Genomic DNA, 24,003 nt, shown 5'->3' on the forward strand with positions numbered 1-24,003 from the left:
CCACTTCAAAGACATGCAGGAGCCACCAGAAATAGGGGAGATTTAGGGTTTTTAGTCATTTCTTTAGAATGGCTCAGTTGTTTTTCTAGAGAATGATGTAGCAACATTAGAAATGAATTATGAATAAGAGAACTTTAGCAGGAAATAGAATGGAGCTGCGGTGAAGGAGGGAACTGTGGCAAGTGTTAATAGAATAGAAAGTTATATAATAAATGTCCCGCTTTGGAAAAGACTGACACTTAACGTGGCAATCAGAGCACAAGCCATAGAATAGGCTCTGGATTTCTCCTCTGAGGTGCGCCTGGAAGTCTTGCCATTTCACGGCACCTTGCCTCTTGAAAGATTTACAAATATTATATTTCAAATAATTGGCTGAGCTCTGGGAATGTCTGAGATTAAGGAATGTTTTCAAGTTATCCCATATTTATATAGGCTAAACAAAAGCATCTTGAACTCTGGGAGATATATATATATACATCACAATAGATGTTCAGTAAAGAAGGATGAAGGCATACAACCTTATAAACAGTAATATGAGATTTATTGAATGAAATGTGGAAAGAGGTACCATGATGGATTTAAAAAAATGTGTTTGAAGAATTGAAATGTTTCACGTGGAGCAGATAGATTTTCTGTGTAAGCTCACTCAGGTAGAGAACCAGGACCAGTGGCTGTTAGCTTCAGTAAGATAGATTTTTGTTTTAAATAGTTCTAAGGTACTTTCTGTAGAGCAATTCAAAATTCAGATTAGGCTAGTTTAAAAGTTTTTGAGGAATCACAATAGAACAAATAAATTTTTAAGAAATTGAAAGCTTCAGATACAGAGGAATAAATTTAACAAAAGATGTGCAAGACGTCTACATCAAAATGACAAAACATTAAAGAGAAATAGTAAAGAAGTTCCAAAGAAATGGAGCGAAATACCTTGTTCTTGGATTGGAAGACTGGATATTGTGAAGAAGTCATTTCTCAAAACCAAATCGGTCTATGTTTAGTGGTAATCTCCATCTAAATCCTAGCGGGTTTTTGTTTGTTTGTGTATTTGTTTTTTACAAGCTGATCCTAAATGTTATATGGGGATGCAAAGAGATAAAGTTATCTGTGGCAATTTTTTTTTAAATTTTGTTTTATTTATTTTTGAGACAGAGAGAGACAGAGCATGAGTGGGGGAAGGGCAGAGAGAGAGACACAGAATCCGAAACAGGCTCCAGACTCTGAACTGTCAGCACAGAGCCTGACGTGGGGCTTGAACCCACAAACCTGAGATCGTGACCTGAGCCGAAGTTGGACGCTTAACCGACTGAGCCACCCAGGCACCCCAGCTGTGGCAATTTTGAAAAGGACCTAGCTCACAGACACCAGGACATTTATAAAGTAATAGTAATTAAAACCTGTGGGTGGGTGTAAAGAGACCAGTGGAACAGAGTAGAGGATCTGGAGATGTGTGTTTATATGCAGTACATGGGAAAAGGGTGGTCTTTTCAGTAAATCATGTTTGGGGAATTAGAAGTCCATGTGGAAAAAAATGTTAGGAAGTCGATCCTCATCTCATACCATGCAAAAATAAATTCCAGGTAGAATGAATTTCAGGTGGATTGTGAAAGGTAAAACATCAAGTACTATGGGGAAAACAGAGGAGACTAACTTCAGGATTTTGAGGTAAGGAAAGGTTTCTTCAGTAGACCTACAAAGAGCACTAATAAAAGAAAAGTAAGTTAAACCTTATTACAAGTTTATTAATATATTACTAATATAGCAATAAAAGAAGAAAAGAGTGGCAGGAGAGATATTAGTAGTACTTATTTCCAACAAAGGATTCCTATCCAGAAAATATTCAGATAACTTCTACAAGTCAGTAAGAAAAAGGCAAGATGGGGGCGCCTGGGTGGCTCAGTCGGTTGAGCGGCCGGCTTCGGCTCAGGTCAGATCTCACGTTTGTGGGTTCGAGCCCTGCGTCAGGCTCTGTGCTGACAGCTAGCTCAGAGCCTGGAGCCTGCTTCCGGTTCTGTGTCTCCCTCTCTCTCTGCCCCTCCCCCTCTCATGCTCTATCTCTCTCTGTACCCAAAATAAATAAAACATTAAAAAAAAAAAAGAAAAGAAAAAGAAAAAGGCAAGATGACTCAATGGGAAAAAATGGGCATAAAACATAAGTATTTCACAAAGGAGGTTCTCCGTTTGGCCAGTAAGCATAGGGGAAGTTTATCAACTTCATTGACACTGACTTTGCATAGTTACCAGATAATTGGGATTATCACCACCATGGGACACCACAGCAAATTCACCAAAATGGTTAAAGTGAAAACAAGAGAGACAGTGTCACGTGTTGTTGAGGATGCTAAGCGCCTGTAACACTCAGGTGTAGGTGTGTCCACTCTTAGTGGATACATATTGCATAACTATTTTGGGAAACTGGCAGAATTTGCTGAAGTTTAATGTACACAGACACCATAACCTCAGAGTTTCACTCTTCAGTATACACACACACACACTCCATATACATATATATGCATACACACATATATACATACATACATACATACATACATACCTAATAACACACCCAACAGAAATCATACATATGTCCAAGAAAAGACTGGTACAGGAAATGTTCAAAGCAGCACTATTGGTAATAGCCAAAAATTTTTTAAAAAACTAAAATGCCCATTAACTCCCAATTAATTAATTGTGGAATATTCATAGCCATTGAAAAAGCATACAGCAAAGAGCACATACAATGAGCAGTGAATCTCGTAAACATGCTATTGAGGAAAAAGCCAGGAGCACCAAGGTATTCATCTAAATATAATTGAGAAGCAGAGTAAAGAGCCTATGGTGTTAGAAGTCAAGAACGTGGTGGTCGCCCTTGCTGGCTGGGAAGTGATTGGAGGCGGACACGAGGCTCTGGGTGTGCCGCCATGTTGTTTCGTGATCCTGGTGTTGGGTCCATCGGTGTGTTGACTTTGTGAAAATTCTTCGAGCTGTCCGCTTAATGATTTGTCTACCTTTCTGTAAATCTTACTCTCTAAGAAAAAACCTTAGGGGCACCTGGGTGGCTCAGTCAGTTAAGCATCTGACTTCGGCCCAGGTCACGATCTCACAGTTTGTGCGTTTGAGCCCCGTGTCAGGCTCTGTGCTGACAGCTCGGAGCCTGGAGCCTGCTTCTGATTCTGTGTGTGTCTCTCTCTCTCTGCCCCTCCCCTGCTCATGATCTGTCTCTCTCTCTGTCTCTCAAAAATAAATCAGTGTTAAAAAAATTTAAAAAAAAAGAAAAAAGAAAAAACCTTAAAATATTCTTAGAGATACAAGCCAGTTTAAAATGGTCCCGAGTGACATGAAAGCCTAATCTGGGTAACCATTTGGCAAAAACTTGTGGTGGAATTAAAGTAGCATTATTTTGCATTTGGGTTTCTTTTTTAAGTTTTTTAATGTTTATTTATTTTTGAGAGAGAGCAAGCAGGGAAGGGGCACAGAGAGAGAGGGAGACAGAGTCCGAAGCAGGCTCCAGGCTCTGAGCTGTCAGCACAGAGCCCGATGTGGGACTTGAACTCGCAAACTGCAAGATCATGATCTGAGCGGAAGTTGGATGCTTAACCGACTGAGCCCCTAGGTGCCCTGAAATTGAAGTAGCATTGTAACTCACCTGGTGTAGGGCTGGAGGAGAGTAAACGTAGGGAAGGTGCCTTTCTTCTGATGGGCTTTGAGTAAGTAGTTTTCAGGAAAGATTTCTATTCTGAGATAATTATTGACAAACTTTAGGAGTCTCGGTGACATAAAATCATTTGCTAAGACATGGCTATTTTAGGAAACCAGCAGTAAAACAGTTTGGATTCAGAAGATCTGGCAGATAAATGGAATATTATGTAGCTTTGATTTTTATCTTCACAAACACAAGAATGACAAAACCATTTGTCCTTCTGGTATTTTATTTTTATTGCAACAATTTCATTTCCCTTTAAAAAAATTAAGTTGGCTACTTAAAAAGTCAATGTGATTGGTAAACAGAAATTGAAACCCGAAACCGGGGCTGAGATAATAGGAAAGAACAGGTATAGTAACACAGGGTAACCACAGTGGCCAGACTTGAGCGTGTACGACGTGGGGTTACCTCTAGGACATCCACAACTGAAAGGGAAACCCATTTCCTGAAGGGAGAGTCCTTTTCCTTGCCACTAAAGCTGGGAGGCAAGTGTCTTCCACGATGCGTTAAACAGGCAACATTGTGACTGTGACACGCCTTTCATAATGGGTAATGTGGCAAACGTATAAGTTGAATTTACAGGTTGTTTCTGACAGTGACCTTCAGTAATGACAAAGCAGAGTGTAATTGTTCAATGGCACTGATGTTGAAAGGAAGCCATGCTTTAAATAGGTGCCTCCCACCAACTCATTATTTGGGGGAGACCCTGGCATTTGGGGCTGTCTTTGCTGCTTTTCCGAGTGTGATTTTCCATTTGTTTCCATCAACCAGGTGCCCGGGAAGAGCCCAGCGTACAGCAGGCACAGCGCCGGTCGGCTGTCTTTCTGTCCTTTAAGTCACCAATCCCATGCCTGCCCTTGCGCTGGGAGCAGCAGAGCAAACTTCTCCCCACCGTAGCCGGAATCCCTGCCAGTAAAGTTTCCAAGTGGAGCACAGATGAGGTAGATTTTATTTTCTTTGTCTGCCGGGAACCGGATATAGCCATTCTGGCTTCAGGAGCGGATACAGTGAATGTGTGTCGGGCTTAAGTCTCTTTTTCTGAAAGGGAAGAAATTGTTCTGCGAGAAATGACTTTTCAAGCATCCAGGTTTAACGTTTTGAACATGTAGGGCTTAGGTTCAGACCTCTTTTTTAAACTGGAACTTTTATCTTATTTTGGACAGGTGTCAGAATTCATACAGAGCTTACCTGGCTGTGAAGAACACGGAAAGGTATTTAAAGATGAAGTAAGTGTCGCACGAATTTGCAGTATGGTACTTAATGGGGTCAAAGCACTGAAATGCAGTGAATGGTTAGATGTTTGGATCTGGGAGCGGAGGGAGGAGATGCGTGGTGCTGAGCCTGGCGCATCGGCGTGGCGTTGTCTAACAACAGCACTCGCCATTTGCATACAGGTGTCTTTGTATATAAGATTGGATGCAACACAAGTGTTTGTGCCATTTTATGATGCTCCATGGCAATAGCACTAGACCCGTTACTAAAAAACAAACCACACACAAAAACCTTAAAGGCATGCACTTCCACAGTTTATAGCATAGGAAGAAACCAAAGAAATAAGCAATATTTTATTTTTAATAAAGTGAAATTAGTACCCATTATTTTATTTTCAGACATCATTTTAACAACACCAAGATTTGAATCCATGTAATGATATAATAAATATTACTGTTATTGCTAAAACTACCCTTTAAATCTTATACTGATCTCAGTAATGTTTTTAATAACTGATAGTCATTACAGTCTGCATTTGGGAGATTAGTATATCCTCTGCCTGCCCCAAACTTCAGTATAAGAGATGCTTAATGATGTTATGACCTATATTGAACATTAGAACAAAAAAGAAATTGGCTTTAACTACAGTGCAAGTAATGCTATTTGAGTACAGCAGTCTCTATTCTCACTAGAGTCCTTTAACAATAAACTCCTAGCCTGTCAGCTCCTTTAAGCAGAGCAGTCTGTTTCCACTCTCCTCTTGGCCCCCAGAAGGTCGAAAGAAGACCCAAGTAATTGCACAAGGTTTTTCTATAGTTAGAAATGTATATGCCTTGTTTACTTCTGTGTTTAGCCTCAGCTGCTAAGAATAGCACGCTTTTAATTAAAAGCCTTGCAAGATGGGGCTCCTTGGTGGCTCTGTTGGTTAAGCGTCTGACTTCGGCTCAGGTCATGATCTTGCGGTTCGTGACTTTGAGCCCCGCATCAGGCTCTATGCTGACAGCTCGGAGCCCAGCACCTGCTTCAGATTGTGTCTTTTCCTCTCTCTCTGCCCCTCCCCTGCTCATGCTCTCTCACTCTCTCTTTCTCAAAAATAAATGTTAAAAAAAAAATAGCCTTGCAGGAGTATCGAAGCACTGTCATCAGCATCATTATACTCTTAGGTATCATTTTGCTTTAGACAGATGTCTGCTAAAATATACAAGATCTGATTTTCAACATCCTTTTTTTCTAATTTATGTTCTTGCTTCAAGAATGTTATATTTTCTTTCTAGTTGATCTTTAGTCGATAGTTGTTCAGATTTTGAGTTTCTTTCCTTAACTCCTAAATTCTAAGTGTTTTCATGAAACACAGTTAATTTTCACTCCCTGAACAGATTTCGACACCTGCAGGGAGCTGTTTTTCTTTCTGTGAGAAAAAAAAGGTCATGTAGTTGTTACCTGAGAAAATGATAAAACTTTTTTTTAAAATAAATTTATAGTACATCTGTTTTAGAACTGCTTTTGGTTCTGTTGATATCTAGACAATCCATATGGATTTGCTCTTATTACTTAGTTTAAGTAAGATTCAAGTTCAAGTCCAAATATGTCTTTGAATATGCTGTCATAGAAAAATGTATTCAAAGACATAACATATTTGAACTTGAACCTGAATCTTACTTAAACTGAATAGCAGAGCAACAGTGTCCTCAAAGCCAGATTCTTCCTGTGAGGCAGTGATTGTTCGCATAGTCCTTCATTCCTTTATCTGTTCATCCTGTAAGTTCTTGTGAAATTCATGTCTCACAAGGTCAGCAGCTGTTAGTTTTAAGGCCTAGAAGTAAACCGTAAAACAAATCTAATAACTCTAGTAGGTCATCTGTAAGAGGCAAAATACAGGTGTTAGGCTGGGCTATGATTTGAACTGCACTTGACTTCACTTTCTCTCACACACTCTGCATCTAATCTGTTGAAGATCCTGTTGGGTGTATTAAAAAAATTTTTTTAATGTTTTATTTATTTTTGAGAGAGAGAGAGAGCATGAGCAGGGGAGGGGCAGAGAGAGAGGGAGACACAGAATCAGAAGCAGGCTTCAGGCTCTGAGCTAGCTGTCAGCATAGAGCCCAATGTGGGGCTCGAACCCATGAACTATGAGATCATGACCTGAGCCGAATGCTCAACCGACTGAGCCACCCAGGCGCCCCAAGGTGTATTTTAAAAACATACAGGGACTCTGGCTCTCTCTGCCTTCACCACTACCTCTGTGCTCTGAGCCACCATCGTCGCCCACCTGGATTAACACCGCAACCTCCTAACCAGTCTCCCTGCTTCTGATTTTGCTCCTCTACAGTCTGTTTCCAGCCTAGCCAGAGTGATCCTGCTCAAAATAAGTCAAAGCAGGTCACTCTCCCCTTTGTAGCCTTCCAGAAAGTAAATAGAATAAAAGCAAAAATCCTCACAAGCGCCTGCCGTCTGACGCCCCATGACCTCGAGAGAGGCCAGGACCTCCAGACCTCTGGTTAGCCCGTCGCTGGCGCACACTGTTGTGCACACCGGCCGCCTTGCCGTTCTTCGTCTTGTCCAGGCACCTTCCATGTCCTCTGCCTGGAATGCCTTTCCTCCAGACGTTCACATGGCATGTTCCCCCTGCTCAGATGTCACCTTGTCACTCATCCCTCCCGCCCAGATGTTTTCATAGCCCTGATCACCTTTTAAAATTTGTTACTATCAATTTGTTACTAATTAGTTTGCTTGTCTATCTTATTTTTTTATTACAGCTGTTTTCTACTCCTGGACTATAAACTTCACAAGGAGTTTTGGTTTACTTATATTGGCGTGGTTTTGCTTATATCCATTTTATTCTCTGCTGTATGCCCGGGCCCAAGAAGAGTGTCTGGCCTGTAATAGGTGTTTAATAAGTGTTTTTTCAGTGAATGTGCCCATACCTTTACCCTCTGAGAAAGCCGTGCAAGCAGCATGTCACTGTGATTTGCAGAATAAAAACATTGGGAAAAGAACCATGAGTGGTAGGAAAAGTAATGAAATGGAAGGCCAGCACCTGAGTTCCAAATCCTCCTTCGGAGTTCCGGGCCAATAGGAAGATGATACTTAATCTCTCATCACTGGAGTTAGAGCAGTTTCTACACATTGTAAAGGCAAACGGAAGCAAACCCAGTATCACACTGCAGTGATCGCTGTTCTTAGAAAGTACTTTCTCAGACTGAGTTTACTTCCTTCCAAATGAGGCTTGTCCATATGGTCACACGTTGGAGCAGCCTGTGCGAAATATACTGGCTGGCACTTGCCTCAAGATGACTTTTTCCTCCCAGTGTAACCTTAAAAATAATCTACCAAAACTTCACCTTCTCACCCCACGCCTAGCTTTCAGACTCCAGGCTTTCGGTCTGAATGTCTGAAACATCTCTGAATGTTTCTTTTCATCCGTCATCTGTCATGTTAAACTCTTACATAATCTCAGGAGACTCAGGAGGGCCCAAGGTTCTATAATAAATAATTCCGTCTTTGTAATGAGCTCCTTGGGAACTGGTGTGTTACCTGACATTTTCATTAATGTCTCAGAAGACTTCAATCAGACCATTTTTGCTACTAAAGTCTGCCTTGGTTGAGTGAAGTGTTAATAGATCTGCCTCTCTGCTTGGCCTTGCTTGATCAGAGGACTGTCCTAGCACAAGCAAATGAGACCAGAGCCAGTGTTCCCCCAAAAAGCAACAGGACATTTCTCTTATCTGCCACTGAACTTTGTCTGCGCTGGGAAATTTACATTGGAGTGTCTTTCCTTCTAGTGTATGACACACAGCAGGATGTGTCCTTACTGAAAATTGGGAAACTTCTTCCAAATAGTCATTGCTTGAAGTTGCATAAGATGACTCTAGTACTGATTTAAAGGGTTTACAGGTTTTTTCATTATTAGAAGAAAGAGGGAAATCTTAAACAGCTGCTTAACTATACCAGCCCTTATTTAGTCAACTGTTTACAGAATTTAGAGTGGTATTAGTTTGCTGGGGCTACCACAGCAAAGAACCATAAGCCAGTAGCTTAAACAACAGAAATGTATTGTCTCCCAGTTCTGGAGGCTGGAGGTCTAGAAGGCAAGAAGTTATCCGCAACGCGTCGGCAGGATAGCTTCCTTCTGAGGCCGGAGGAAAATGCCTGTTCCGGGCCACCCTCTTTGACTTGGAGATGCTGCTCTACCTTCTCAGTGTCTTCCTCCTCTGTGTGTCTGCCTCTGGCTCCAAATTTCCCCTTTTCTATGAGGACATCCTTCATCTTGGATCATCCTACACCGATACGATCTCAGCTTAACTGATTATGCCTGCAGTGACCCTCTTCCCAAATAAGGTCACATTCTGAGCTGATTAGGGGGTTAGGACTTCAGCATGCAAATATGGCGCAGACACAGTCAACCTAAAACAGTACGTTGCTGTCAAGGTTTGCGATGTACTCTGAGGTAGCGGGAAAAATGTGTTTTCCTTTGCTTCTGCTTTTTTGTGTAAAATGGAAAAACTGAAAGAGAAATGAATTAATGTTTTGTGAAGTGGTGGAATGTCCCAGACCAGAAAATTTTACCAAAAAAGACTATTCCTTTGTTCTGTCCACTAAGCCAGAAGTTTAGTTCCGGTAGAAGCACAGAAATTTAGTCTCAGGAGAGACCCAGTCTACAGCTCTTCACACCACGTTCACCACCTTCATCTCCTGTTTCTCCACCTACACCGTGATTGCCCTCATTAGAAACTACTTGTTTTTCTGCATATGAAGAATAATTGTAGCCACTCTAAAACTGAGTGTTATCACGGTTATTTTCCCTTCACTGTGGAAAGCTAATTTAAAAAAAAAAACATCTTAGCACACAGCTGACATATTTGCCTGAATCCCTTTGTTTATATCTGCAAACATTTGTGTGCTTACTCGAATCTGAAATCTACCATAATGGGCACAGGACCTAAGGCACCCCAGGTTTACCAGATTCTACATAACTCAGTGCCTAAGTCAGAGCAATCCCGGGAAGATACGGGCACCTTCCATTTTCCTGTGGGCTGATTTTTCAGAGGACTTAAGTTTTTAGTTTGCCTCCAATCCACATTTGGTTATTGTAGATAAGAAAGGTTCATTAACCAGGAAATGTGTACCCACATGAACTCTGGTCTACTGACAGCTGGTAATTTAACTTTGGATATTTGCCACAACACTACATCCGATTAATTCATAATCTTTTTTGTTTGTTCCTCCCATTTTAGCAAATTGATGGAGAAGCCTTCCTGCTTATGACCCAAACAGACATTGTTAAAATTATGAGCATTAAGTTGGGCCCTGCTCTCAAAATTTTCAATTCTATCCTGATGTTCAAAGCTGCAGAGAAGAACTCTCACAATGAACTTTGAAGATGGTGAATTTCGAATACCATCAGCTTTCTGCTTTAAAGCTCATGTTTTATTCAAAGCACAAGGACAGTTATAACTCCTAAGCGAGAAGTCTCCAAAACTCAAAAGAGCAATGCTATCAGATTATTTATATTCCTCAAGAGACAATATATATGAATCCTTATGAAAGTGCTTCAGCTTTTAACCAGGTACTAAGAGCACTCATCCTTTGGTTCTGTTCACTGAGCTAAATTTATCTTTGTAAATCTTTTTGAGGCTGGGGGTGGGTTGGGGGGGAAGGGAACTTCATTAATTATTTATGGTAAAGGGGGGTCAGAGTATGAACTTTTGGCATTTTGTAAACATTGTTGAATTCTCTTTCATGTACACGGTTTCTTTTTCAGTACTTTCAGAAACCTTTTTATATAATCCAACTTCAACTTAAACCAAATTAGTCAAAACCTGGCTAAGTTTAGCCAGTGGGACTGTTACCTGTATTGTTGATTCCGTGCCATATTTTGAACTGCAACATTATGCTAAGTATAACTTTGCAAGTCATGATATTGCCTAACTGCTTGTCATAATCTGTTGGGGCTGAATAGATGTAAAAACTACTTTTCTCTAAATCAGTGTTTTTACTTTTGCACGCATTATGAAATGTTAAACAAATTACTTTTCACCAGCATCGTTACTATAATTACCAAAAACGTGTATATAAATAATGGAATTGAAAAATAAAATCTATAAATAAAGTAGGTGATGTATTTGAATGGCATCAGTCTTCTATGCTGTGGTGCCCTGTGTATCTACAAGAGTCCAGTGGTATCAGCGGAATATGCAGTTATATTGGGGGTGGGGGTGGGGTCGTTTGTAAGGATCTTGAACTATTTATGAGATGATCTTAAGCATCTCTCCGATTGTCAAGTGACTGTGGTGCTTTTCAGAGCCGAAGGGCTCATTCTGTTGATGGAAACACTAATCCATAAAGAGCTCTGTATCCCAGACCTTCTTCCCCGACACCCAAAGGTTTTCTTAGCATTGGCCGAAGAGTGTGTGTGGATTTTACTGAAAAGGCAGAGGAGCAAGAGGGAGAAGCACCAGTCTGCACATAAGATTCTAGATACTCGCAGATCCAGGAGGTGATTTCCTAAAGCAATTATTCAAGAACCTCCGTTTTGGAAAGATTCCTTTCTCTGTAGAACGGTTCCCTGAAGTTCTATAAATGTACAGATGCACTTTAAATGAAAGCCCTGGATGACCTGTAAACTGATGGCAGTCATGTTTCTTTTGTGAGAATGCCTTTCCAACACAAAAGGTAAATTATTTTATCAGCCTTTGGCGGTAATGTCTACTCTAGGATTGGCCATTTATTCAAGGACTAGTATAAAAAAAAGGAGGAAGTACGTTTGTAGCATGCTGTCTGAATTCTGGGGCAAATTCCACCTCTCCTCTTCCTTGCTTTCATTTTTTCTGATGCGGGACTTCCTGTGATGTTCCCCGTTGGGGGTCTGTTAGCGGTCCTTTGCGTTTGTCACCATTCAAGAGGCCGTGGCAGCTGCAGCGTCCCTTTCATTTCTTTGCATGAATTTACTTAAATAAGTTTTTTGTTGTTGGGTTTTTTTTTTCTTTTTTATGTTTCATTCAGATTTTGTACATTCAAGTTGCACTTGTTATATCTGACATGAATGAAATAAAATCTTAATTGCAGATAACTTTTTTTACATATGTATGATTTTTTGTAGAAAGCTTGTCAGACAGGCACATGAGAGCAGGAACAATGTCAAAGATTTGCACATCACATAGCTATGGAATGAATGCATTTGCAGGATTCAAAGTTGTCACACTGTGTCCCAGATGATGCAAAGAATGACAGTAAATAAGTACATAAGTAAATTAGTAAGTTATTTGGTTAAGTAGGTTTCACACCTATTGGGGATTTTTTTTCTTTCTGATTTAAAGCACATGTTATAACAAAGAGAATTTTAAAAGTTATTTAAAATATCTATTCATTCTAAGTAGCATGTTTTATATGTTCAAGGCAAGACCTCTAAGCATCCTTAGGTGGAACAGTGTATGTCAAGTAGGGGAAACCTTTTCCCCCTTCCATCCCGGGGACACAGCCTAAGGTTTCACACAGGAAGTAGGAGCGTGATGACAGGGAGGTCCCTGAAGTGAGAGAATCAGGCTTGGGCTAAAACAAATGAAGGGATAGGGAATGTAGAAATCAATAGGGCCTTCCCATCTAAAGACATTTAAAAAACAAAACCACAGTGAGTAAACCAAATGGGACCTGTCTGCAAGTTGAAATATGACCACTGGCTGCCATTTTGCAACTTCTAGATTCAGTAGACCCAGCTTCCAAAGAAAATAGGGTGATGTTAGTCAAGCAATATGAGTATTTACCAAGAGGCAAGGTCATGCTGGGCACTGGGCACAGATGTACCAATGAAACAGACAATAAAGCTTACATGGATTTGCCCTCATGGTCAGCTCATGTCTGCCACATTTAGCACCAGACCTCACTATGGTGTTCTTGTGGCTCCACCCGCTACCTGTCTTCCCCAGCCTATGGAAACAGAAGTTTTCATTGACCTTTAGCCATGGACACTGTACTTTCTAAGGAAAGGAATCTTTAAGAATTGGTAAATTCATTTGGGAGAGAAAGAATAAGACAGATTATGAAACTAAAAAAGGAGGGGGGATGTTTAGGGAAATAAAGGAAAATTGGTAAGGAACTAAAGGCACTGTCTAGTGAAATGGAAGAAGTGGAAACCACGGAATAGAGATGAGGTTATGTGAAAATGGCATGTGCCAAATTGGGCCTCTGCCTGCCTCGTTTTCTGGAAGCAGTTAGTGAATAGTCATCGTAGAGATGGGCAGTTGGCTGAGATTTTACTTTCTGTCTCAGTGACTTAAGCATTTTAATGAATTGAGCTTACAGAGAAAAGGATATTAGAATAAATACTTTCAGCGTATTTCCAGAGATGTATGTCATAAAAATATGTTTTGAATACAACATGGGACTCTGGGCTGGATGACTGAGGAACAGGACCTGGACTTCTGAGACAGGCAAGAGAGCAGGTCTTGAAACTGGTGCCCGAGAGGTTCTGGGAGCAAAAAGCCATGTCCATATTACAGACCCAAACAAATCTGAGTGGCACCCAGGGCACACACCAACACCTGAAGTCAAAGCCAGAGAAGAGTAGAAACTATGGGGAGCTCAGAACAGGGCCATCACTACATGTCAAGAAAGGGAACAGAGGAAGACTGCACAGATCACAGATCATCAGGACCTGTGTCAGCGAGATCAGCGAGCAAGCAGTAAGACTTCAGGAATGAAGCAGGCTTTGTTCTCAACAAATGTGGTTGAAGGTAACCAAAATGCCTGGGACCAGGCAGGTCAGCTGGGGGAAGGAAGTGGGGAGTATGTGCCCACAGGCCACAAATGTACAGCTAGGGGGCGTTAAGTCTTCCAAAGTTGGGCACATTGGGCCAAATATAAGATGTCCTACCCTAATCTGAAGGACTTGAGTGTATCTGAAATGTAGGGTCTTTCAAAAATGAATGCACCCTTGAAAGTGTAGCTTGGGCCATGGAATTTCTTAGAACTCAAATCAAAATAAACAGCTCTTAAATAGTATTTTATTACACAATTTCATAAAGAATTTCAAGTATTGAAGTGTGTAGATAGAAGGAACTGAAATTCACTTGCGTCTTTGAAACAAGAGAATACCTACCTCTACCATAACCCTAAGTCAAAACAATTTTTTATAAAGTTTTAGGTTTCCCCAGATATCAATTCTGATGCAGTATTTGGTATGCCGTTAGGTAACAATGTGTTGAGACCCTACTTCCTTTTCCTTTTGTTTCATAGAAGGAAAGTAGGGACTGTGCGTATCAAAAATCAGTGTCTCTAGGAAGTTGAGGGTTTGGGACAGTCCTGTTGGACACTCAACTCCAAATACATGGAAGGCAGCTATGAGAGCAGCCAAGGCCGTAACACAGTCATCGACCTTCGTCAGCTTCTCTTTTTCTAAATACAAAGAAAATTCACAGACATCAATGTTGAAAGGGTTCTTGACTTCTAACACGGGTGTGGACACTCGCACCTAAAAAAAAATAATGGAGTCACCACTCTGTGATCTGGAAAACAGCTAAATCATACAGGGGGCCTCAAGTTAACCATGATATTACAATAAATTAATAAAGAATAATAAATAGTGTTGCAGTGCAGCGCATTTGTAAATGTGACAAAACCATGCTTCAAAAGAGACCATCACCCTACATTCAAATAAATGATCACATGAAGATAAATGGCAAACCCAGTCATTGACATACTCCATACCTTCTCATTCATGATGACAAAAAGGCTGGGATCATCCCCAAAAACATCTGGTAGGAGCAAACATGTGGCTGTCATCTTCATACCTGCCAAAATAAACATGCTTAAAGTTCAAGTAAAAATAAGCTTTGCCAATTATAAACAAAGCCACTCTTAAAATGTGGATTTTTTCTAATCATTTGCCTCTACAGGGAACAAACTGGTCTTCTTGGATCAGTGTTTCACAACCACTTAACCAACATCCTTTTCTAAAAAACTCTACATCTCATCTCTGGCCCTCCAAATCATGGCCAGGAGAAGAGAAGAGTGCTATACTCTCCATCCAGCACGCAGGAGGATTATAGCTGCTTTACCTTGTGATTTGTGTGAATTAGGCAATTAACAGGTTACTAGTTCCCTAAATAGGATTTTACAATATCAAGTGTACTTTAATTCTGTACTTCATCTCCTCCTGTTTGAGAAGTTCTTTTTTCCATCCTGTATGTTGTTTCACTGAATTGCTTATTTCCAAAACAGAGCATCTCTAATTATCCTGAGGTAAACAGAAAACTGACCAGATTGCCCCACCCCCAGGTTTACTAACGTTTCAACATGTCTTCATCTGTGTGCTGTTTCATATTTTCTTGCAATGCAATATTGATTGGATTGTGCACCACTGAAAAAGAAGTCAGTATGTTTTCTGAATAGGATTCCAAAATGTGCCTTGTTTTCTTATAAATATCTGTTCTTGTAAGAAGTTGGAATTCTCTGAACATCTAGAAAAAAGAAGATGATCACAAGAAAAGCTAATGTACTGAATGTAAGGAAGTAAATAACTCCTTAGGATTATGTTAAGCTTCAAGTGTTATTTCAAAATTTATATAAGACATTTGAGTAGCTTTAGCAGAGAAGTAAAGACTTAATGACAGAGGATGAAAAAAGAAGGAAAGCTTGAAGTGAATAAGAAAAGATAAATAATGGACGTGGCAAATTTCTGAGCCCACAAAATTAAAACTTTGCATGCAGCCTCAACTAAATGCAGGCTCCCAACTTAGGTATGCGTATTTTGGCTACTTGATTGTCCAGCTAAGATTCTAGATCTTCTTTCCTTAGGCAGTGCCCAACATGAGGCAAAATAAGAAAACTTTTAGGTTTTAGGAAGCAAACCTTCAAATATACCTGCCCATAGCATTCGAAAGGGAAAGGGCAGAGCTTTAGAAAAAGAATAAGTGGTGAAAAATAAGTGCAGGAGAGTTGACTACAAAGTAACAGCAAAACCAGTTTACTTGTATGGAAACTCCTTTACTCAACAGCACCTTTTCCTGGTACTGTCCAAGTTCTCCCCTTCAGAGAATTCCACCACCATTGCCACCTCCCTGATTTTTTTTTTTTTTTGACAGAGCGGCATTATATGACCATCATCATTCACACTAGTAGGAATTAATGTAATCATCACTCTCCCTAAAACTTAGGAATTAATGTAATCATCACTCTCCCTAAAACTATAAAGAACAGTTACATATTACCCACAGGATCTCCTCATTTCTTCAAAATTTTGGTAGATCATCAGTTGCCCAAAAATTTAGTCCAGAAGAGCTATCAGAGAACTGGCATTCTCATGAAGGCATGGTGGCTCTGTTAGCAGGCCACCTTCCATGGACTACTAAGCTAAGACAGTGGGGAACATGTTAAGACCAGTGATTTTCATGTATCATCACTGTGGAGCATCTGAGCAGAGAAATGGGGTATGTGTCAAAAAAGAACCAAATTGAAATTCAGAACTGAAAACGAGACTCACTCTGATGCACACATCACTGTACAGGGAAATGCATTCTGAAAAACGCAAAGAAAAGTTTCATGAACTTGAAGATCAATCAATAGAAATAAGTAAATACGTTGAGGGTAATAGGTGCCAGGTTTCTCACTATCAGAGAGAACGTATTGAAAGAGGGTAGGTTAGAATAAGCCCTGTGGTTTTGGTTGAAATTGAAGGTATAAACATGCACTCATGGTGTTCAATACTTACCTATGGATATATAAATACAGATGGATGTGTATATGTGTATGTGTGCACACATGCACATTTTCCCAAAGGTATATATCCTGTGTTCGGTGAGAAATTTTAGAGCCAGAATGTCTCTGTAGCAATAAGTACACCAAGGGCTGAAATCTTAGTTTCTAACTACCATCTCATTTTCTGTTGAAAGAAAGCGTTTTGAGGGGAGGAGGTTGGTGATTGCAGGTGGCGACGAAGGCTCCACATAAACTCCTTGACCCAGTGTCCCACGCGGCCTGCCGCTCTTCAGCCATACCCGTGCCCACAAGCGTCCTAAGCTCATAGCTGCATAATGGTAGCAGCAGTAGCAACAAGTGGTGGAAATAGTTTGGGGCAGCCTTTCGGCTATAGGGACTGTTCGTTAACTGGGTATTTGTAAGTAAGGTCAGGCTTGCTTTTATTTTAGGAAGCACAACAAGGGTTTTATGAACTCTAAATCCCAGCTGGCCACACAAGGCTTAGTTAGGGAGGTAGTCCCTGAAGAAAGCTAAAATGTTCAACTCTTGTTTGAAAAAATAGACAACTCTATTCATTAAGTAATATAGTCATTACAAAAACCATATCCCAATCTAGATTTTGGATATAAAAGGTGAAACGCTTGAGGGGGTGGGAGAAAAAGACAGAAGAGACCTAAGACAAAGCATGAGTGAGAGACAGTCTTCAGGTCTAAAATCCACTTTCCACTCCCCACTCAGTCTCCCTCTTATCTATTGTTCTTTTGAAAGGATGCTGAACCATAGCTTATGTATTTTATTTTATTTTATTTTATTAAAGCTTATTTTAATTTTTTAAATGTTTATTCATTTTTGGAGAGAGAGAGACAGAGTGTGAACAGGGGAAGGGGCAGAGAGAGAGGGAGACACAGAATCCAAAGCAGGCTCCAGGCTCTGAGCTGTCAGCACAGAGGCTGACACGGATCTCAAACCCACAAACTGTGAGATTACGACCTGAGCCGAAGTTGGACCCCTAACGGACTGATCCACCCAGGCACCCCCAGCTTATGTATTTTAATAACTAAACCTGCGCAGGCTGCACCCCAGTGAAGACCCTTAAGCCTGCAACTCCAATGTCCACAGCAGCCTTACCAACTGCTAGGGACTGAGTGTTCATCCCCCACCCCACGAATTCATATGTTAAACCTGACAAATGCTCAGTGTGATGGTAGTGGGAAGGGAGGCCTTTGAGAAGGGTGTGGTCAAGAGGATGCAGCCTTCATGAATGGGATCCCCGCCCTTATAAAAGAGACCCCAGAGAGCTGGACTGCCCCTTCAGCCCTGTGAAGTATCAGCTCGAGAATGCCATTCATGAACCAGAACGCAGGGTCTCAGCAGACACCAAATCCGCCAGTGCCTTCATCTTGGACCTCCCCACCTGCAGGACTATAAGGAGTAAATTCCTGTTGGTTAGAAGCTGCCCAGTCTATGGTATTTTTGTTAGAGCAGCCCAAATGGACTAAGACACCAATCCTCTGCTAATTCATACAGCATTCAACAAAATCAACATTTCATTTGCAAGGACAGTGTTCTGCTAGGCACTTAGAGAACTTCTATTAGTGTTTAAAATGTGCTCCTTGCATTTAAGGAGTTTATAGGCTATCAGTTGGGAAAGGTTTCGTTTAATAAAAAGGTTGGCAGTCTGGCACATTCTTCTAATAGCCAAAGCCTCCTGGCTATTATTGTTAAATAATACTGGATAAAACTTGGGTGAATCTTTCATTATGTACTACAGGTAAAATTACACTAAAATTGTAATAGGACCCTTTAATGGCCACCTTAAATAAACTAAATGGAAGGTTATTTGAGTTACCTATTAAACTTTATACATTTTAAAACCACTTCATGAAATTATTTGGAATCATTAAGGAAACAGATTTTGAGCAATGCTGCACATTAGTTCTTTAGTAAACTCTCCTGATTGTCTAACTGCACGCAAAGGGTGGTGTATGTAAGTGATGAATCTCTAAATTTTATTCCTGAAACCATTAAAAGAATAAAATAAATTAAGATTTAAAAATCTTCTTAAATGCTTGCAAAGGGATAATATTTCACACTGTCCAAATAGCCCTAAGTAGTGGCCCCCCAGCCTCCATAACATGTGTAATGACAGAGAGATCTTTAAAGCTGAAGGCAGGCAGTACGTGTTCCAGAAATTCTTACCTAATGGTCCTACTTGTAGCCGGTGGAACCTTACACCCCCTACCAAGATCCACAACCACCATCTTGCTGCATAGTTCTGTTACACTCCAAGAGAAAAGAGAAAAATCTATTTGGACGGTAAAATCAGAAGGTGTTATAAGCAAATAAAGATACCTGATAAGGGCATTTTAAGAAAGGAAACATCTTAAGAATGTCCTTCAGAGGTGTTCTGCTGCTGATCAACTTTCTTCTTATTTCCAAAGTCCGGCTCATTCTCTTATCAATTTCTCCCCAGTCCTTTTCGGTTTTCATATATTCCTGCTGGAACCAGCTAATATGTTCATCTGTCTCGGAATCTAAACAAACAGTTTCCTCCTGCAAAATAGTTTGAAAATATCAATATGCTCCGTTTTTCAAGTGGCAGTTTAACACCTCAGAATCATAGGCTATCACGGCACACTCCTAAATGCACTCCTAAGGTGAACGTTACCACTGGTGGTTACGTGTGGCCTTGAATGTGGTTAACAAGTGGACGGTCCTTTTTTTTTAAATTATTTTTTACATTTATTTATTTTTGAGAGATAGAGACAAAACACAAGTTGGGGAAGGGCAGAGAATGAGACACAGAATCCAAAGCAGGCTCCAGGCTCTGAGCTGTCAGCACAGAGCCCGAAGCTGGGCTTGAACCCCCGAAACCACAAGAACCCCCGAAACCACAAGATCATGACCTGAACTGAAGTCAGATGCTCAACTGACTGAGCCACCCAGGCTCCCCAACATGTGGACAGTCTTTAACAAATCAGATAGTGCATTACTTATTATGGGACTCTAATCTGTTCTTTTGACAGATCAACTTCATTTTCCACATAACCTTTTTGTGGAAACCTAGATTATGCAGAAGGTTCACACAAAACAGGAGTGTTTTTTTTTTAATTTCTGCTCATATAAATTGTAGAAGACAAAAAATTAAGATAAAATTATTTTAAATTAAGGTTTTGTCACTGCAGTTGTTTATATTTTTCCTTTTTAAATGCCTTTTTATAGCTATACTACCATGCTATAAAATCCAAATTCAAAATAATAACATTGTGATCCTAAATCCTCAAACTATCAATTATATTTACTATAAATTTGACTACCTTGGGTGGGGTGGGGTGGCTAAGAAGTACCCCACATGTCCTTATTAAAAAGTCTAAGACAGTTGAGCCAAAAAGTGTTTCCCGAAAAATTTGTTTGAAGGGATGGTTGGCTGAACTACATTTGAATTAATAAGTTGTCTAGCTGACCAGAATATGAGCAGATCTCACCTGTAAAAAAGAAAGGGGGAAAAAAAAGACTAAAATGTACCTCCATAAAGGCTCTTACAAGAACATGAGGAAAGCTTCAGTTAGACTTACTTTCTATGAACACAGGATGACTACCAAGATGGACCAAGTGAATTAACCTCTAGAAAAGTATACCTTACCAAACCAGCCAAAAAGAAATTCTTATAGTCTTACATAAATTTAACTGGAAAACTAAAGTCTTTCCACAAAGAATTTGCCAAGACCTGAAAGTTTTATAGACAAATTCTAATGAACTTTCAAAACAGAGTATTCCAAATGTATGCAATTTTTTTTCAGGAATTCAAGGGGAAATAAAAGGAATTCTATGAAGGATTCCAACCCATTCTATGAATCTCCAAACCTGGAAAAAAAAAAACACTATAAGAGGAAAACTATAATTAAGTTTCATTCATGAACAAAATTATAAATATTAGGAACAGGAAACAACTAATTTCAGTGTATTTCCAGAAATACAACAATGGTCTGACATGACTAAGGGGACTATAATAAACTAAAGGGAGGCATGGTTGGCTTACCCATCACATTTCACATACATTTGATACTGAAATCTGGATTTTAGGACCACTGTGATAGAAAGATTTGGGCCAAAAAGAAATAGGTTTTGAGAAATGTGGCATATTAACAGTGCTATATCATATCCTGCATTAACCCATTAAGGTTTTTTAAATGACCACATTTCAAATAATGCAGAAAAATATCTGTATAAAATTCGACATCCCTTTAAAATTAAAGAAAAAAAAAACCTCTCCTCAAAATAAGAGACATTTTTGAAATGCATAATCTACCAAAAACCTAGAGCTAACATTTTAATGGTAAAATTTTAAAAGAATTTTTCTGTAAATCAGAAACAAGATAAATATGCTCTACTATACTCTTAATCAGCCTTTTACTAGAGATCCTAGCCAGAATAGTAAGATAAGAAAGAGAAACAAAAGGCATAGAAATTGGAAAGCTAGAAACAAAATTGTTATCATTCATAGATAATGTGATTTGACCATTTAAGAGAAAACTCAGAATGATGTGCATATGATTATAGCATTAAGGAGAGAGTTTTTCAGAGCAACAAAACATAAGATCAATATTCAGATTTGTTAAAAACAAAAGATGTAATTTTTACAATTGTAACAAAAACTATAAAGCACCTAGAAATACAACTAATAAAAGATGTGCCAAACCTTTATGGAAAAAACATAAAATCATTAGAAAATATTAATGAAACCTAAATAAATGGATAGATTTACCATGTTCACTATTAGAAAAATTCACTATCATAAAGAAGTCACAACCTTTCTCCAAATGGAGCTATAGCTTCAGTAATATTTTTATCAAAATCCAAAATTTGTTTTAAGAATTCAACAAGCTGATTCTGAAATTCACATGAAAGGTTAAGAAGCCCAAGAATAACCAAGGCACTCCTGAAAAAGTAACAGGTGGTGATGGAAAGTACCAAGACATTTTACAACCATGTAAATAAGGAAAGTTGATATTCATGCAGGGACAGATTACTTTACCAGGGGAACACAGCAGGGCTTCTAGACACAAATCCCTGGGAAAGGATTTTTTTTTTTTAATTTTCATGAGAACTTTATTCAGCAACAGATCACCCAAATGATTTAATCAGCTCTGGAAGTTCTCTTTCACTTTAGGTGGGTGTGTGTACATATAGATACTACACTAGCACTTTAGAATATTTCCTGAGCTGCTCTCTCCTTGTCTGCCTTGTATTTTACCCACAGTTAACAGGGAAATAGCCGGAGCGCTGTTTCCAAAAAACCTATCTGCGGTAACATCAGCAGTTGCGGCCCCATTTCTTGAACCTTTTAAATATAATCACGCTGATTATTGTTTGTGCTTGTGAACTCAGTTGCACGACTCAACGGTAGTCTTTGAGCTAACCACTCAAAAACCTCCTTTAACTAACAGTCACCTGAGGAGGTGAGTCAGAAGTGTGCAGAATCATTTCCGGTGACCAACCCTTGGCTGTTTTCCAGCCTCAAAAAGACAGAGCCTTGCAGAATCACACAATTATCCCTGGCAGAGAGCAGTGGACCAGATGCTGAGCAGCCTGGAAGCAAACTGGAAAAAGACGGGGTCGGGCGGGTGGAGTGGGGACCATGCACTTGTCTCCTGCTCTGCTCCACACTCTTTCTGGTGGTCCAACAGAAGGACTGCAGGCCTTTGGTCCACAGCCAGCCAGATCATGTATGTAATGGAGGAAGGGCCACACAGATCCCTTTATCATAGACTATTTTATTTGTGGTTTTTGAGAACTATTTTATAAAAGTTACAGAAAACTGTTGTATCCATATGAGAAAAAAAAGAAGAAAACAGATCTATACCATACACCTGATGCAAAAGTAAATTCCACATGGCTTAAGAACTAAAATGTTAGGGCAGAACTTTACATTTTAAAAAATATGTAAAAATAATTTTGACCATTTCAAGGTAGGAAAAGAGTTCCTAAAAGGACTAATCATAAGAGAAATGATTAAATTCAACTTCATTGAAATTATAAGCTTTTTAAAATTTCGTAGAGAAATTCAAAAGGCAAGACACAACCTGGGAGAAATATTTACAGCGATACAACTAGCGGAGTAGACTACAGACTAAAGAAGAATAAAGAATTCTTATAAGTAAATAAGAAAAAGGGCAACTTCAGAAAAATAAGCAAACATGACTGGGTATTTCACAGAGGAAGAAACGTGAAGATTTCAGAAATCGAAAGATGATAAACCTCATAAATGATTAAAATGAAAACAGGAACAAGTAAGATACCATTTGACTCCCAATCTATCGGTATCTTACTTGGGATGGGAGTGAGCGATCTTGGTATCTGATCTAAACAGGGCCTTACCTAGGGGCAGTGGCAGGGCGCCGTCTGAGAGTAACAGGTGCTGTTCAGTGGGTTTAAATGGCTACAGCCACATAGGAAGACAGTGAGCACTGTCTTATCAAGTTGAACGTCTGCATACGTGATGTGCCAGTAATTCCGTTTGTCAGCATATATCCTTGAAAAGAGCTTGCGTATATGCAGCAAGATACACAAGAAGAAGGATCACAGCAGCAGTTCATAGTAGCAAAAACTGCAGCAACGCAAATGTCTGTCAATAAAGAACAGCCAAGGGGAGCCCAGGTGGCTCACTGGGTTGAGCTTCTGACTCTTGATTTCAGCGCAGGTCATGATCTCAAGGTTCCTGAGATCCTGAGTTGGAGCCCCACGTCAGGCTCTGCACTGACATTGTGGAGCCTGCTTGGGATTCTCCCTCTCTCCTTCTCTCTCTGCCCTCCCCGACTTGTGCTCTCTCTCTCTCTAAATAAAGAAGCTTAAAAAAAAAAAAGAATAGCCAAATAAATTGTATTTTGCTATCACAGTAGATTTTTTTAAGCCAATATAAAAATGAATGACCCGCACCAGTGAACTCAGCCTGAATGAATCCCAGAGACAATACACTGAGTGAGAGAAGTCATGGATGACTATTTCTGTATCATTGTGTAAACTGCAGAAAGAAGCAAAACTAAATAATATAAGATACCTTGCATATGTGGCAAATTCATCTATTTTAAAAACAGGTGAATGATAAACAAAATTCAAAGTACAGGGCGGTGGTGTTAGAAGAGTGCATGATGGCCTGGGTGGCTCGGTCAGTTAAGGGTCCGACTTTGGCTGAGCTCATGATCTCACAGTTGGTGGGTTTTAGCCCCCATCGGGCTCTGTGCTGACAGCTCAGAGCCTGGAGCCTGCTTCAGATTCTGTGTCTCTGTCTCTCTCTACCCCTCCCCCATTCATGCTCTGTCTCTGTCTCTCAAAAAAATGAATAAATACTAAAAAAATTTTTAAAGGGGGCACCTGGGTGGCTCAGTCGTTAAATCTCCAACTTC

The 24,003-nt window shown here is 39.9% G+C and overlaps 2 protein-coding genes across 5 annotated transcripts in view; one reads left to right on the forward strand and one right to left on the reverse strand.

Annotated features, from left to right (window-relative positions):
• The window catches only part of L3MBTL3 (L3MBTL histone methyl-lysine binding protein 3), a 124,843-nt gene extending 113,802 nt beyond the window's left edge, over positions 1 to 11,041 (forward strand). For all 4 annotated transcript variants that reach the window (XM_029944595.1, XM_029944597.1, XM_029944598.1 and 1 more), the window contains 3 exons: positions 4,469 to 4,638; positions 4,861 to 4,923; positions 10,144 to 11,041. In XM_029944595.1, the coding sequence (XP_029800455.1) occupies positions 4,469 to 4,638; positions 4,861 to 4,923; positions 10,144 to 10,287 (377 nt within the window). In that variant the 3' untranslated portion in view covers positions 10,288 to 11,041. The remainder of the gene's footprint in view (positions 1 to 4,468; positions 4,639 to 4,860; positions 4,924 to 10,143) is intronic.
• Positions 11,042 to 13,886: 2,845 nt separating this feature from the next.
• The window catches only part of SAMD3 (sterile alpha motif domain containing 3), a 51,934-nt gene continuing 41,817 nt past the window's right edge, over positions 13,887 to 24,003 (reverse strand). The window contains exons 8-11 of the mRNA XM_029944768.1: positions 18,953 to 19,153; positions 15,192 to 15,363; positions 14,612 to 14,694; positions 13,887 to 14,375 (exon numbers count right to left, since the gene is read on the reverse strand). Of these exons, the coding sequence (XP_029800628.1) occupies positions 14,091 to 14,375; positions 14,612 to 14,694; positions 15,192 to 15,363; positions 18,953 to 19,153 (741 nt within the window). The 3' untranslated portion in view covers positions 13,887 to 14,090. The remainder of the gene's footprint in view (positions 14,376 to 14,611; positions 14,695 to 15,191; positions 15,364 to 18,952; positions 19,154 to 24,003) is intronic.

The sequence above is a fragment of the Suricata suricatta genome, chromosome 7 (assembly GCF_006229205.1).
Source record: "Suricata suricatta isolate VVHF042 chromosome 7, meerkat_22Aug2017_6uvM2_HiC, whole genome shotgun sequence".
Classification (NCBI taxonomy): domain Eukaryota; kingdom Metazoa; phylum Chordata; class Mammalia; order Carnivora; family Herpestidae; genus Suricata; species Suricata suricatta.